Source organism: Hippocampus zosterae, chromosome 11, assembly GCF_025434085.1.
Source record: "Hippocampus zosterae strain Florida chromosome 11, ASM2543408v3, whole genome shotgun sequence".
NCBI classification, from domain to species: Eukaryota; Metazoa; Chordata; class Actinopteri; order Syngnathiformes; family Syngnathidae; genus Hippocampus; species Hippocampus zosterae.
In genome coordinates, this window is record NC_067461.1 from 20931715 (window position 1) to 20947799 (window position 16085).

Sequence of the window (16085 nt, forward strand, 5' to 3'; positions counted from 1 at the left end):
GGCCGACATGACGTGTTACCAACACACATGTCCTAAACATCTCACAGCTAAACATTCACTTTCGTCACTTGCACATTTTTAAACTAAATTGCGTGTAAAACAAAAATGCAAACTAATACTATACTAACCCTGTCGTGAAAGGCCAACACTAAGTCTTTCAGAACCGTGACAAGGATGTTGTGACTTGTACTGAAACAGCCCAGAGTCTGAAGAGAAACACCGACCTCCATGAACGCCAAGTGGAGGCAGAACTTTAGCATCTTGACTGGTATTCGTAAGAGGGAGCACATAACTCCTACACTGGCATCCCTTCACTGGCTCCCCATTCATTTTAGAGTTATTTTCAAGATCCTCCTCTTTGTTTTGAAATCTCTGAATAATCTCGCGCCACCTTACCTCTCTGAGCTCATCCGCCCCTACACACCTGCCCTGCGCCTCAGGTCTGTGGACCAGACGTTATTAGAAGTACCAAGAACTAAACTGAGGCTCAGAGGGGATTGAGCCTTTTCTGTTGCTGGTCCCTCTCTCTGGAATGACCTCCCACTGAACATTCAGCAAGCCTTCTCGCTGCCCATCTTTAAAACCCTCCTCAAAATTCACTTGTATTCTTTGGCATTCGACTCAGCATGACTTAGATTTGTCCTTGGTTTTACTGTTTGGTGTTTTCTACTGCCTTTATTACCGATTTGTCTTACTGTTTATTGCGCATGTTAATTGCTCCATGTACAGCACTTTGTATGCAGCGATGGCTGTTTGAAAGTGCTCTATAAATAGAGTTGACTTGACTTGACCAAGGTACTGAATTGTTAAGAAGGGTGAGGATCCATGCATGTGGCCAAAGACAAATATCCCTGTGCCCTGCCCCTACTTCACATATTTCAAACTCAAGGCTCGGGGGCCAGATTTATGATCGTTTTATGTGGCCCGCGAACACAGTTCAAACGTGTCAACTTCCATGATCCATTTCTAAAATGTCTTCCAAAATTTTACATTTTCATATGTAATAAATAAGAGATATATTCTAAGCACTTTATTGTGACCAAACTCCTCATGAACGAAACTTGAAAAATAGTTGAATAAACCGTTATTCTTGACTTTTTAATATGGTTTCATTCCTAATGGCCCTTCAAGTGAAACGGTAACTAAAACGTGGAATAACCCTGCCCTACATCAACAATTTGATGTGCCCTGTCATTGCATGGCGACCAATCCAGGGTTGTCTGCTTTTTGCCCAAAACCCAGGTTGTACTCACTGATTAAAAAGTGAACCCCAGCACACACACAGAAAATGTCCATTTTTGTATTTTAGACATTAGTGTAAAACCAAATATTTCTCCAAATCTTGACGTGTCACATCCCACATCCGAAAGGAACGTCATCTTAACAGATCTGCCGCATTTTCAGATGAAGAATCCAGTCACCATGGCAACAAAGATTTTCGCCTCACCAGCTCCCTTTGCTTGGCACTACTTTGAATTGAGAGCTGTGAGACAAATTTAGAATCTGTTCTTGCAAAACTTCTTCCCCCCCCCCTCCCTCCTCCACCCCCACACACACATCCCAACTCTTGGACAATAACATGGAATATCTGGACCAGATCGAGACAAACAACTACGATTTCGATGTAATGACATACAATATAAAACACGGACATTGGGACACCACATCCTAGCGTGTTATTCTTGCTCCGACTTAAAAAAAAAAAATCGGCTGTGGTTTGTTGTTTTACTTCTCTCTTCTGAGAGCCTCCACCCATCTCCAGCTCGCCCATTCACTGCATTGTCATAATTTGTCGGATGGGCAGGGTAGTGACTCATGCTAAGCTTACTGTGCATCTTAGCAAGAAAAGCGTACTTTTGTCAGGGCCTTCTTGAGCATGCCACTGCGACTGTGTGGATTACATAATTTCATGTTCCTTTAAAGGGGCGAGTGCATTAAGTTGAAACAAATGTTGCAAAGATCCTCGAACACCCAACCGGCCTTGCCTTAATGTGCATGCGAGTCAATACAACAAATGCTAATTAAGAGCCTCCAAAGGGACATATTCGGCATTTCTTTTCACAATTCCCAACAGTTCTCAAGTATCATGATAAAAGATTCCTGAGAGTATTTTTCATTCGTTATTCGACAGCGGCCGGGCCACCCGTCCATCATTATTTCAAGCCGACCCAGACTGTTAGTCTTTAGTCTTTCACTCCATCATTGTTTTAACGGCGCTTCCGTCATCGCTAAATTACATTCGTCGCCACTATTTTCAGATGATCAGAAACCCGTAAGTCTTTCGGCGGCAGCATGTTGGCAATAGCCAATCGGCGTTGATGACTACTTTCAACGTCACACACAGGTGCAGCGCAAGCAGACACACAACCAAATAAAGTTTTTTAAAAAAGGCGGAACGTGGTCATTGGTGATATGAAAACAAAATGGGACGTCATTGCAGTCTGTGGGACTGAAAGGTATACAACAAAAGCTTCTTTACTGGCTGGGGCAATCTAAAAGAAGGAGCAGGTTTGCAGAATGCAAACCGAGATTCACGACGGGTCACCAGATTGACGAGCAACGTTTAAACGTAAAACAAACACACGCGAGATACGCAGCACGTGTTTCCATCATCGTCGGCGAAACGGGAGTCCGCTTTTACTAATGGACTGCCCACTTGGTGAAGTGATGATTCGGGTAACGGGCGAAAAAAAACTCGCCGGTCGACGAATCGTCCGTCAGTGTGTCAAAGTTTCCGTCATTTGCAGGAAAACAGAACGCCATCATGCATATTTGAACATAACGAAAAGATAACGAGGAAAAAGAAAACACCAAACTGTAGCGCCATGAGCCATTGCTTGTGTATGAGCCGCCATCTTGGGTATGCACTTTAATACTATCTGTACTGACTTTGTAATGTAAATCATCTTGTCCAACTCTCAGAAGCATTCACACATTTTTTTAAGACGGGAATTTCTATACACCTCTAATGTACAATGTACAATACGCAAAGCCACCTTACCAGTTTGTGCAATTACCGTGATTTGTTCTCATCAATACATTACGTACCATTTCAGTGTTTTTATTTGATTACCTTTTCCGATGTACCGAATGGAGCAGCACTCCCACTTTCATTGTATTCCTCTTGTAGAATGAGAATAAAAGCTGAGAATAAAGGCATTCTATTCTACTCTATTCTATTTTTCTGGCTAAATACTCTAAGGATGAATAATTACAGTCAATGAAAACCCATGTGTCACAATCTGGGTCAAATTACTTTGCCAGGGTTGTGCTGTTTCCTGCAAGTGTCAAATTCTTAAATAGTGGAGCAAATTACCACCAACATTGCCACTTTTGGTGTTGTATTTGCAGACTTCTAGAGACTGGGACTCCTTCCAGACTGGGAAAGGTACGCTAGATCACTCACATCCAGTTGGCAAAGAATGGCGCATGTGTGATCCTGCTTCAATTTAACCATGACCATTTCTGCAAATTTCAGAATGGCTCAGACAGATGCATCGATAGAATAATTCATTTTTATATAATTTGGTCATTGATGCCGCCCTGATTTGGAGCCTATCCCAGTCGTCTTCGGGGTAGCAGACGGGGTACAACGGAGCTAGTTGCCAACCAATCGCAGGGCACACATTTATGAATGACCATTTGCACTCCCAAATTTGTTATTCATGTTTTGGGAATGTGGGAGGAAACCGGAGTACCCGAAGAAATAAAAGCAATCGTGAATTGAAGCTCTGCTCTGCATCCATCCATCCATCTTCTACCGCTTATCCGGGGCCGGGTCGCGGGGGCAACAGCTTTAGCAGGGAAGCCCAGACTTCCCTCTCCCTAGCTACTTCTTCCAGCTCTCCCCGGGGGATCCCGAGGCGTTCCCAGGCCAGCTGGGTGACATAGTCTCCAGCGTGTCCTGGGTCTTCCTCTGGGTCTCCTCCCGGTGGGACATGCCCAGAACACCTCACCGGGGAGGCGTTCAGGTGGCATCCGAATCAGATGCCCAAGCCACCTCATCTGGCTCCTCTCGATGCGGAGGAGAAGCGAGTCGAATCTGAGCCCCTCCCGGATGACCGAGCTTCTCACCTTATCTCTAAGGGAGAGCCCGGACACCCTGCGGAGAAAATTTATTTCGGCCGCTTGTATCCGGGATCTCGTTCTTTCGGTCACGACCCATAGCTCCTGACCATAGATGAGGGTTGGAACGTAGATTGACCGGTAAATTGAGAGCTTCGCCCTTTGGCTCAGCTCCTTCTTTACCACGACAGACCGATACAAAGTCCGCATCACAGCAGACGCTGCACCGATCCGCCTGTCGATCTCTCGCTCCCTCCTGCCCTCACTCATGAACAAGACCCCAAGATACTTAAACTCCTCCACTTGGGGCAAGATCTCCCCCTCGTCCCGAGGGGGCACTCCACCCTTTTCCGACTGAGGACCATGGTTTCAGATTTGGAGGTGCTGATTTTCATCCCAACCGCTTCACACTCGGCTGCGAAACGCTCCAGTGAGAGTTGGAGAGCCCTGTTTGAAGGAGCTAACAGCACCACATCAATTGCAAAAAGCAAGGATGCAATACTGAACCCACCAAAACGGACCACCTCAACGCTTCGGCTGCACCTAGAAATTTTGTCCATAAAGGTTATGAACAGAATCGGCGACAAAGGGCAACCTTGGCGGAGTCCTACCCTCACTGGAAACGATTCCGACTTACTGCCGGCAATGCGAACCAAACTCTGACATCGGTGGTATAGTGACCGAACAGCACGTATCAGGGGGTTCGGTACCTCATACCCACAAAGCACCCCCCACAGAACTCCCCGAGGGACACGCCTTCTCCAAGTCCACAAAACACATGTAGACAGGTTGGGCAAATTCCCACATACCCTCGAGGACCCTGCTATAAGGGTGTAGAGCTGGTCCACTGTTCGACGGCCGGGACGAAAACCACACAGCTCCTCCTCAATCTGAGGCTCGACTTCCTGACAGACCCTCCTCTCCAGCACCCCGAATAGACCTTACCAGGGAGGCTGAGGAGTGTGATCCCTCTGTAGTTGGAACACACCATCCGGTCCCCCTTTTTAAAAAGAGGGACTACTACCCCGGTCTGCTAATCCAGAGGCACTCTCCCCATTGACCACGCAATGTTGCAGAGGCGTGTCAACCAGGACAGCCCCTCAACATCCAGAGCCTTGAGGAACTCCGGGCGGATCTCATCCGCCCCCGGGGCCTTGCCACCGAGGAGCTTTTTAACCACATCGGTGACTTCAACCACGGAGATAGGAGAGCCCACCTCAGGGTCCTCAGACTCTGCTTCCTCCAAGTAAGACGTGTTAGTGGAGTTGAGGAGGTCTTCGAAGTACTCCGCCCACCGGTTCACAACGTCCTGAGTTGAAGTCAGCAGTGCCCCTCCTGAGACGTCGGATGGTGGACCAGAATTTCCTCGAAGCCGTCCGGAAGTCGGCTTCCATGGCCTCACCGAACTCTTCCCACGCTCGGGTTTTTTCCTTGGCGATCACTGAAGCTGCGTTCCGCTTGGCCAGTCGATACCCGTTAGCTGCCTCTGGGGTCCCACAGGCCATAAAGGCTCGATAGGACTCCTTCTTCAGCTTGACGGCATCCCTTACTGCTGGTGTCCACCAGCGAGTACGAGGGTTGCTGCCACGACAGGCACCAACCACCTTACGGCCACAACTCAGATTGGCCGCCTCAACCATAGAGGCACGAAACATGGTCCACTATGACTCAATGTCCCCAGTCTCCCCCGGAACATGGGAAAAGCTCTGTCGGAGGTGGGAGTTGAAACTCCTTCTGACAGGGGATTCCGCCAGACGCTCCCAACAAACCCTCACTATACGTTTGGGTCTGCCAGGACGGACCGGCATCTTCCCCCACCATCGGAGCCTACTCACCACCAGGTGGAGATCAGTTGACAGCTCCGCCCCTCTCTTCACCCGAGTGTCCAAAACATGCGGCCGCAAATCCGATGATACAACCACAAGGTCGATCATCGAACGACGGCCTAGGGCAGGTGTCACCAACATTTTTGAGGGTGAGAGCAACTTCATGTGTACCGATTGTGTGAAGGGCTACCAAATTGATACACCTCTGAAATAACATATTTGTCCAAAATACCTTCAATAATATGAGGATGTGTTATTTTTAATACTTGATGATTTAAATTGTCAGACTTTGATCGTGTTTCGAAATGTCTCACAGTACTGCCAATGTTTGCATTTTTAAATCATAATTTCTACTAGCAAATCACAATGTCCAGGCACTGGCGGGCTACTCAAGTGGTCTTCACGGGCTACCTGGTGCCCGCGGGCACCATGTTGGTGACCACTGGCCTAGGGTGTCCTGGTGCCAAGTGCACATAAGGACACCCTTATGTTTGAACAAGGTGTTCGTTATGGACAGTCTGTGACGAGCACAGAAGTCCAACAACAAAACACCACTCGAGTTCTGATGGGGTGGGGGGCTTCGTTCCTTCCAATCACGCCCCTTCAGGTCTCACTGTCATTGCCCACGTGAGCATTGAAGTCCCCCAGTAGAACAAGGGAGTCCCCAGCAGGAGTACTCTCCAGCACGCCCTCCAAGGGCCCTCCAAAAGGGTGGGTATGCTGAGCTGCTGTTTGGTGCATATGCACAAACAACAGTCTGGACCCGTCCCCCCACCCGAAGGCGGAGGGAGGCAACCCTTTCGTCTACCGGTGTGAACCCCAATGTGCAGGCACTGAGCCGGGGGGCAATGAGCATGCCCACACCTGCTCTGCGCCTCTCACCGTGAGCAACTCCAGAGTGGAAGAGAGTCCAACCCCTCTCGAGAGGACTGGTACCAGAACCCAGGCTGTGGGTGGAGGCAAGTCCGACTATATCCAGTCGGAACTTCTCTGCCTCACACACCAGCTCGGGCTCCTTCCCTGCCAGAGAGGTGACATTCCAAGAGCTAGCTTCTGCAGCCGAGGATCGGAGCGCCAGGTTCCCTGCCTTTGGCTGCCGCCCAGCTCGCTTTGCACCTGACCCCTTTGACCCCTCCCACGGGTGCTGAGACCATGAGAAGGGGGACCCACGTTGCCTCTTCGGGCTGAGCCCGGCCGGGCCCCATGGGTGTAGGCCCGGCCACCAGGCGCTCGCCAACGAGCCCCACCTCCAGGCCTGGCTCCAGAGGGGGGCCCCGGTGACCCGCGTCCGGACAAAGGAAACCGAGTACCATCGATTTTATTTTTCATAAGGGGCTTTGTGAGCCATGCTTTGTCTGGTCCCTCACCTAGGACCTGTTTGCCATGGGTGACCCTGCCAGGGGCATAAAGCCCCAGACAACTGAGCTCCTATGATCATTGGGACACACAAACCCCTGCACCACGGTAAGGTGACGGCTCACGGAGACTGCTCTGCAGTAAAAACAAAAACAGTCACATTGCAATAGCTGCAATCAAAGCCAAAATATCACAAAGGTATTGGTAAGGCAGCTATTGACCGAAGTAGAATGAAGGGCTTGAGTAGTTCCCTGTAAACCTGGTTAAGCCAGTTACAAAGGAGTGGTGTGTTTCTTTCTGCACTGACTTTTTCTCTATGTGCTTCTATGTGCGTCAGGTTTCGACTGCCAAAAGGCCTGCGTGTTGCTCTCTCCAACATACTTTTAAACTGAAGTGTGTGTGTGTGTGTGTGTGTGCGTGTGTGCGTGTGTGCGTGTGTGTGTGTGTGTGTGTGTGTGTGTGTGTGTGTGTGTGTGTGTGTGTGTGTGTGTGTGTGTGTGTGTGTGTGTTGCAAGGTGAAAAGGGACATGAGGAGAGGCAGTACTGATGCGGCCCAACCTGTTCTCCTGGTAGCCATCGAACTTTTCGGCATTTAACTGGCAGATCTCTTCCATCCTTGTGACAGAGCAAGAGTGACACGCTGAAGAGGACACCTCTCTCTCTCTCTGGGCTTTCCTTAGGTGGAGGAGTCCCTGGAAGCAATATACAGTGAGTGCACCGACTAACTTCCCTTCCTAAGACTCCCATGGTGTGATGACAACAAAAAAAACCCACTTAAGATGTAGTCGATTCTGACCTGTTGCAAGTGTGTACTGATTTAAACTGGTTGTCAGTATCTCATCTTTCAATTGTGTGTGTGTGTGTGTGTGTGTGTATAAAATAAAAAGCAATTCAATACATCTCGATGCATAGGGTGCAATATGATTTAAGGACAGTTTGGCTTTAAAGTGCAACAATTCCATTTGATTCAATCCAGCGGTATTACAAATACGATTTGATATGGTAAGGCTCAGTTCGAGAACATATGCTGCAATTAGTTTCTTGTCATTTTACTGTGTGTACATATATACAGTATGTGTGTGTGTGTGTATATATATATATATATATATATATATATATATATATATATATATATATATATATATAATATATATATGCGCACATCCTGTGGACGCCATAACAGCTAAAAAATACGCTGATTATTGGTCTCCTGACCTTTAGCAAGTACTGACAATGAAAATGTCCAATTGAATTTGAAGATAAATGAAGATGTCATATTTTCTGTCGTATGCATTTTATGGTCCCCCTCGTTAAAAATGTATCGGGTGTATTCAATTTATCTATATGACTGATACGTTTTATTCAATCAGCTACCGTGGCATTTGAAAAGCTAAAATATTCGTGTTGGTATTGTAGCATGAGGCACCATATATATATATATTTTTTTTGGTTACCTGGTCTGCACATCCACTGGCCCTTTTTCCTCTGTGGTTGTGTTGCAATGTACCTTGCTGAGTTTACATGATCTTCGGGTGTGGTTGACAGGCAGACTGTTATGTGACGGAATGCGCGTGTCGATCAGTGCACCGTGTGAGGGAATGCAAACCGACTGGTCCGCATGTATGCATTCCTCTGCAGAGGCCTCGGATTTTTGAGGTGCGGTGTTGGAGGGTGTTGTTGTTTCTGCATCTCGCTGAACGGTTCTGGTTAGGGAATAATGACCAATCGTGAGGCAAATGAGAATGACATTCTAGTGAAACCCTCAAAATGAATCCATATATCCAACAGTGATCGCTGGGGTTCTTTCTTTTGATGCATACCATATTCTTACATAGGGACCAACTAACGCAAGCAAAGAGGAGTTGTCCAGAATAGCGCAATGTACCGGTAGCTGAAATGTCAACTAATAAGAGGACGGTTATTTAGCCCATTAGATATTCTGTCTATATCATGGTGACATTGAAATAAAAATGGCATGACATCATCTACCCTCTCACTGTATGATATAAAACTGGTAAAGGAACCTGTAGCTGTTCATGTCTTGAGCTTCATATTCTTTTCTAGTAAAATTGTACATTATTTTATTAGAGGACGCTAACAAGAGTTTATTCAGTTGAATTTTAAACAAATACCGGTACACATTTTATCCATCCAGTATAAATCTGACTTATATTGTTGTGATCTGTCATTGAAGAAAACTCTTTTTCCCGTTTTTAGCGATACTGTACTTGTGCAGAGCAGCTTCCGTGATATGTCGAAACAGACCTAAGATAGAATGGTGAGTAAGTGGGACTCACTCAAATAATACGAACGTGACCATTGCTTTGTTGGACTCTCAGAAGTAATCACAGTGTCAACCAATTTGTAACCAAGAGCGCAGACAGCATGAGCATCTCTTCTCAAAGACTGGTCTTGGAAAACGCTGGGAAAGGAGCGGTCGTTCAAGGAATGCCAGATGGCACATTTATCGCATCCAGTGGCGGGCAGGCAGGTAAGCCAATCAGTAGACGTGTTTTTTATTTTTTTTATTTTTTACAGTCACTAACGACACCTGGGTGAAGGATTTGACACGAGTTTGATGAGTGTCCGATGGTTTCAGATGATATTGTAGCAGCCACGATACACCTTGATCATCTCAGCCAGAACGAAGTGCAGAACATCCTGAAAGCGCTGCAGCCGTACGATAACAACATGAAAGTGGTGACAAAGAAGGAGCTCAGCACCGCCACCAGCCTCAGCTCGTTGGCATTGGATCTTCAAGACCCGTCAGAGGTAAATGTTATTGTTCAAGGCAACGAGAAGGACTGGTGAATATCACAATGAAAGGAAAACATATTTATTGTTTTTGATAAATAAGAATTTCCCATTTTGTCTGTAAATATGGAGACATTATATTGTAATCAGTACCAGTCTGTTTGGTTGGTGATCTTTCCAGTTACATAATATCATCCTTTATTTTTCACAGCTGAAACTTAGAGTAGAATATGCCACGTCCATTTTAGCACTTTGATTAATCCTTTATGTGACGTTACAGAGAATTCTATTCTCCTAAACGCTGGTTAAAATGAAAGGGTGTGTCTCATGGTTTTTATCAACAAAGATACAGAGAACATTCACAACTGACAAAATTTGAGAATACATTTTGTTCTGGGTTTGTTTTTTTTGTTTTTTTTTGGGGGGGGGGGGTAATTGTAACTCAATAACTCAATGCTAAATGACAATATGCCTTCCCAAGTGAAAGATTTACAGCAGTACAGACATGATGTTTTGATGTTACTTACAAATCAGAGAGTGCTCAGCGTTGTTACCATTTGTCATCATAAAGCACAACAAAGCTTTTAAAAAAAAGTATTTTTTTTTTTTTTTATTGTACTCTAATTTGGATTTTCAATTAGTGATAAATTGCCTCTATCATCCACATCAACTCGACTTGATAACACTGCTTGGTTTCATACTGAGTACCGGTACTTAGATCATGTGTTTAGCCACACGGTGCATCAAAATCAAGCGCAAATAACGCATGTGGCAGTTTTTGGCTTCTAGTATGGATAAACACATTGCAGAGTCCCTCCTCAGTCGGAAACCATCATCTTTGTGGCATCTAACACTTCTGAGAAGTATGGTTATTCTGAAAGGATGATGAAGAAATATGGCACACCCATGTTTCATTGCTAAAATAATCTAAGACCGACCAGAATGAAGTAATTATTTTTAAAATCAATTGAACTTTGCTACATGACTATAAAAGTTGAAACTGAAACTCATATTTGTGCTTGAAATTGCTATCCTGAACATGTTTCGAGATGTTTTGTGTTTTTTGTTATTGTAAAGTGTCCTTGGGTGTCTGAAAGGCGCTTATAAATAAAATGTATTATTATTATTATTATTATTATTATTATTATTTGCTGTACACAAGGTGAATTTAATTTTAAAACCCCTCCTGATGCATTTTATGTGCCTCATTATGAGAAAGCTGCTCCTCAAACGAAGTCCTTGATGAGCAAAGTTTATTTCGAGCCTTGTGTGTTTCACAAAACCTTTGAAAAAAGTTGGGAATATAACTTTTTTTTTAATCAACAGATGATCAGTGGTGACTTCAACAAGGAGACAGATTTGGATACGTCAGCTGAAAAACATCTTTCTCATCTTGACAGCCTGACAGCAAAGTTACATGGCGCACATGTTGGGAGTGAATTCAATGGTTCAATGGGCAATGATCTTCCCTATGTTAATCTCACCAAGCCATCAGCTGATGCTGGTGCAGAGTTTGAGTTAGCCTCCCATGCACAAGTTGGTCCAGGTCCCGATGACTTCCTCGCAACACCCAATGTGTCCACTCCCCACCTCAACAATCACAGTGCATTACTTGATATTGACAAACCACAAGTAAAGACAAGTGACCTTCGTTACAGAGCCCCGCACTTTACAATGCCAACATTTGATGTACCTGCGGTCAAAACACCAGAGGTAAGCAGTGACCTAAATCTTCCTTCTGTGAATGGAGAAACAAAGGGCCTCAACCTATCTTCCCCCAAATTAGACATGAATGGAAAAAATGTGGATCTGAATGGACCAAAAGTGGATTTAAATGGTCCCGGAGTTAACATTGGAAGCCCTAATGCTGACATTAGCGTATCATCAGATCCTTTCAAGTGGCCCCACCAAAAGTGGAAGCTGAAGAAGCCCAAACTTCCTACTGCAAAAACTGATCTGGACTTAGGCACAGGCCTGAGCACACCACAGGTGGATTTATCTGCGCCTAAAGTGGAGGGTGGATTACATGCACCATATATTGATGCTAACTTGCCAAATGCCGACCTTCAAGGCCCTGATTTAGACATTCAACAGCCAGAGTTTGATGGATTGTCAGGTAAATTTGTCTGGCCTCATCAGAAATGGAAAAAACTGAAAATAAAAGGCCCAAAGGCAGATTTGGATGTAGACACAGGCCTGCATACACCCAGTTTAGATCTGTCAACACCAAAGCTTGAGAGTGGCATGAACGCTCAACTTGACCTACCAAAAGCTGACTTAAAAGGTCCCAGTTTAGATGTTGAGGCCCCTAATCTTGGCATTGATACTCCATCTGGGAAAAAAACCTGGCACCTGAAGTTGAAGAAACCCAAAGCACCTGACCTAAAATTGGACACGGATGTCACCACGCCAGATACTGGTCTTTCTGTTCTAGGTATTGATGGTGATATTAATGCACCAAATGTCGACATGAATTTAACCAAATCTGATCTAAACATTAATGCACCAGATATGGGCGTTGAGACTCCATCGGGTAAAGTCAAGTTCCGAACATTGAAAAAGCCAAAGTTTTGGTTTGCTGGACCCAAGGTGAAAACCCCAAGTGTTGAACTGGATAGTGATGTGAAAGGCCCTGACCTTAGACTTTCTACTTCACAGGCATCACTTCATGGCCCTGATCTGAATTTACCCAAAACTGATGTTGATGTTGAAGTGCCTGATGTAGATGCATCTGGAAAGATCAAATGGCCCACCCTGAAAAAGCCAAAATGGTCCATCTCTAGTCCGAAGGTGAATGGTCCAGATTTAGATGCTCATGTTTCAACACCTGACCTAAGTGTCTCAGCTCCAAAAATCGATGGTGAGCTAAATGCACCAGACCCAAAACTAAAAACTGCTGAATTGAATGGACCCAAGTTAGACATTGATGCCGCTGCTCCATCTGGGAAATTCAAATGGCCCAAGAAACCCAAAATTGGTACACTGAAAGGTCTAAAATCTGACATTGATGGTGATATCAAGGTGCCAGATGTGGATCTCGGGTCACACGATATAGATTTAAAGACACCAAATATTGAAGGCCCAGACCTCAATTTCAGCAGGCCAAATGCTAATATCAGAGGCCCTAATTTGGATGTCCAAACCCCCACTCCAAATGTTGAATCAACGGATGCCAAACTGAAGCAACCAAAAATTAAAATCCCCAAATGGCCAAAAGTCAAAGGCCCCCAGCTTGATACCGATTTAAAAGCTCCAAATATTGATGCCAATGCTGATGTTCCGAACCTAGATGTAAATGCGTCCAGTGTAAATCTAAACGCAGCTGATCTGTTCTTGCCAAAACCAAAGCTTGGAAGTAGTCTTGATACACCAGACATTGATCTGCAGTCTCCAGAGCTTTCAAATGGGCATTACAGGCTTCCACCTGACTTGAATCTTTCAGCTCCCAACATTGATGGTGTTATTGCTGGTCCAGATGTAAGTCTGCCTAAAGCAAATTTAAGTGGCGTACATTTCGATCTACCTGTTAATGACGCAGGCTTACCACGGTTGAATCTTTCTGGCCCTCAAATTACAAGATCAGGCGCTGACATGAATCTGGAAGCACCTGATGTCAGACTCAACAGTCATTTTCCAGGAGTGGAGATCGGCATGCCCACTCCAGAATTTAAAGGCCCGGAGGCACAGTTAAAATCACCAGTTATAGGGTTGGATTCCCAGTCGGGGGACTTTACATTGCCTCATTATAAGCTTCCGAACTTGGATCTTTCAAGCCCTGGAGTAGAACTACCCAGTGTTCCCTCAGTTCAGACTGGACTGGATGCCCCCAAGGTCAACATAGGTACACCTCAAATAGATGCAAACATATCTGTTCCGACAGTAGATTTAATTGGTCCAAATTTAAAAGGTAACATTAAAGGGCCAGAAGTCGATGTGGAGTCTCCTGGTCTTGAAAAGCCCAAATTGCCACATTTCAAGGTTCCAAAACTAAGTTTCTCAGGATCAAAAACTAAAACTGTCAGTCCAAGATTGTCACTTGATGGCGAAATCTCACCTCTCACAGTCTCTTCCCCTGAAATGAGCACCTACACTCCTGAAATAGCAATGAGAGCTGGAGATGCTGAAATCAAAGGGTCACCCAAAAGTAAATTTAAATGGCCCTTTAAGTGGGGATTTAAATCCAACTCAGTGGACAGCGAGGAGTACGAAATCAATGCTGAAGAGGATGCTCCCAAATTCAGAATACACACCTTGCCCAGACCCTGCATCGACACGAAAACAGGAATTCCAGATATCTTTAACCTGTCCAAATTTGACAGTGAGGCCAAGGATTATGTTGTCAGCAGAGGAATCCGTTTACCAGTAGTAAATGCGCCATCAAGAAATGGAGAAAGAGTTGACATCATGGAGCGGTTGAGAATGGCAATGGAAAAAGCACCGTCATCGAACGCCTCGCCAACAGAGGAGAAAAATGTCAGCCTGAACATGGCTAATGCACATTTTCATGCCTCTGGTGAAGCAGGAGACTCCAGTTTCTTTCGAGGAGGGACTTTTAAAGTAGAAAAGCCGGATTTCCCACTGGGCTCAATACATCCCGCAAGTTTAGCCGATGAAACAGATGAAAGTAACAAATTATCATTAGGCCTCTCCAATATGCTTGGACTTAATGTCTAGAAGGCAGATGCTTACTGCTAGGTTGCATAAATCTGACCCCAGCTAAGAGAAGGCAGAATGAATAGAGCTGTTTCTCTAAGCTATGTGCATATCCCCAATATTTATATAGATATATAAGGATTTGTATCTTTTTTTTTTCAAGATTGATCTGCAGATATGCTTTTCCTTGTGTATCGCGTTTGTCAACACTTAACCGTTTCATTTTCAGACAAGTAACATAATTTCCTTGTTAATGAAGTAACTGTGAATGAATGTAATTGAAATCTTGCGTTCGATAAACACGGCGGTATATTAAAATATATATTCAGTGATGATGAAAACAAGCTTGTGTTGTATCAAAAGTTCGCATGAAGTAGAAGGATGCAATATGAATGAAATGAGTTCCTACGGATTTAGAATCGGATCTGCAGGAGTGAAGGTCCGAAATTCCAAATTCAGTGGTGATACAAGTCATTTTAAAATGAAAGCTGTGAAATAATATGTTTTGAGTAAAGTACATTTATTTACATATCTACTGATAGGATTACACAAAAAAACATCACTTCTGGTGACTACTTTTACATGGAGTCAATATTCGGGTTAAGGTCAAAATTCCGTTTTCTGAAAAAAATCGGAATAATCCGTTATCATACTAGAGTGAATTACTACCGCATTTGAATATCTCGATTTAACGGTGTCGCACGTACAACTATGTGGATTAATTTCAGTTTACTGTCAATAAAACAGATTATATTCATCTCACTCACCAGAAGAATAAAGTAATCGTTTTCTCTTCGTTCCTAAAGTGTGCTGCTTTTCTGTGCGTGGCTGCGTGCGAGTTTCGCCAAGGTTGTTTTGTTTACCTCTGCTTGTGCATTAGGGTCGAATTGCGCCCCAGACGCATGGACTTCTAAACACACGTATATGTGTATGTGTACAGTAGATGCAAACTGTGTCATTTTCACTGTAGAGACAGAGACTAACGTGAAAACGCGGAGAAATGTAAACTCGCCACGTTGAGTAAACGGGATGTTGCGCAAATAAGGACTTCTTGGACTCAAAAGACCGAGAGTCCTTGCGGTTGAGCTTGCGCAGAACACAAACTACCATCCCGTTCAAAGGAGGTTACCGAAAGGCGTATGACCAAATATTCGGGTTAGAAAAAGCACCAACTCTGAGGTCATTTTTTAAAAACCCATATAAAACTACATGGCCTTTACAAACCCGAAACTGCCAATATTCAGCTTTTCAAAGTGCAATTTGAACAATTTCAGTGATTCATTTTAATGCTAAATGTGAATTGGAGTTTCACGTAACATCCAAGGATGAACTCTGGCTCACTGAAAAAGGTAACATATCCTTTAAACGCCGTTCTTTTAGTAATCTTTATGAACTGCATTAATAATTGAGTCATTCACTTCAAAGAATTAA

At 44.6% G+C, this 16085-nt stretch overlaps 1 protein-coding gene across 2 annotated transcripts; it reads left to right on the forward strand.

Moving 5' to 3' along the window:
* Positions 1–7754: 7754 nt before the first annotated feature.
* si:ch211-125o16.4 (neuroblast differentiation-associated protein AHNAK) lies at positions 7755–15459 on the forward strand. Of its 2 annotated transcripts, none has more exons than XM_052081018.1 (5): positions 7755–7955; positions 9465–9525; positions 9599–9738; positions 9847–10019; positions 11328–15459. In XM_052081018.1, exons 3-5 carry the CDS (start codon positions 9633–9635, stop codon positions 14673–14675), a joined length of 3627 nt encoding a protein of 1208 aa, XP_051936978.1. In that variant the 5' UTR covers positions 7755–7955; positions 9465–9525; positions 9599–9632; the 3' UTR covers positions 14676–15459. The 2 variants fall into 2 exon arrangements, with proteins under 2 accessions (XP_051936978.1, XP_051936977.1); XM_052081017.1 differs by having other exon boundaries at positions 7756–7955; positions 9621–9738.
* Positions 15460–16085: the final 626 nt, after the last annotated feature.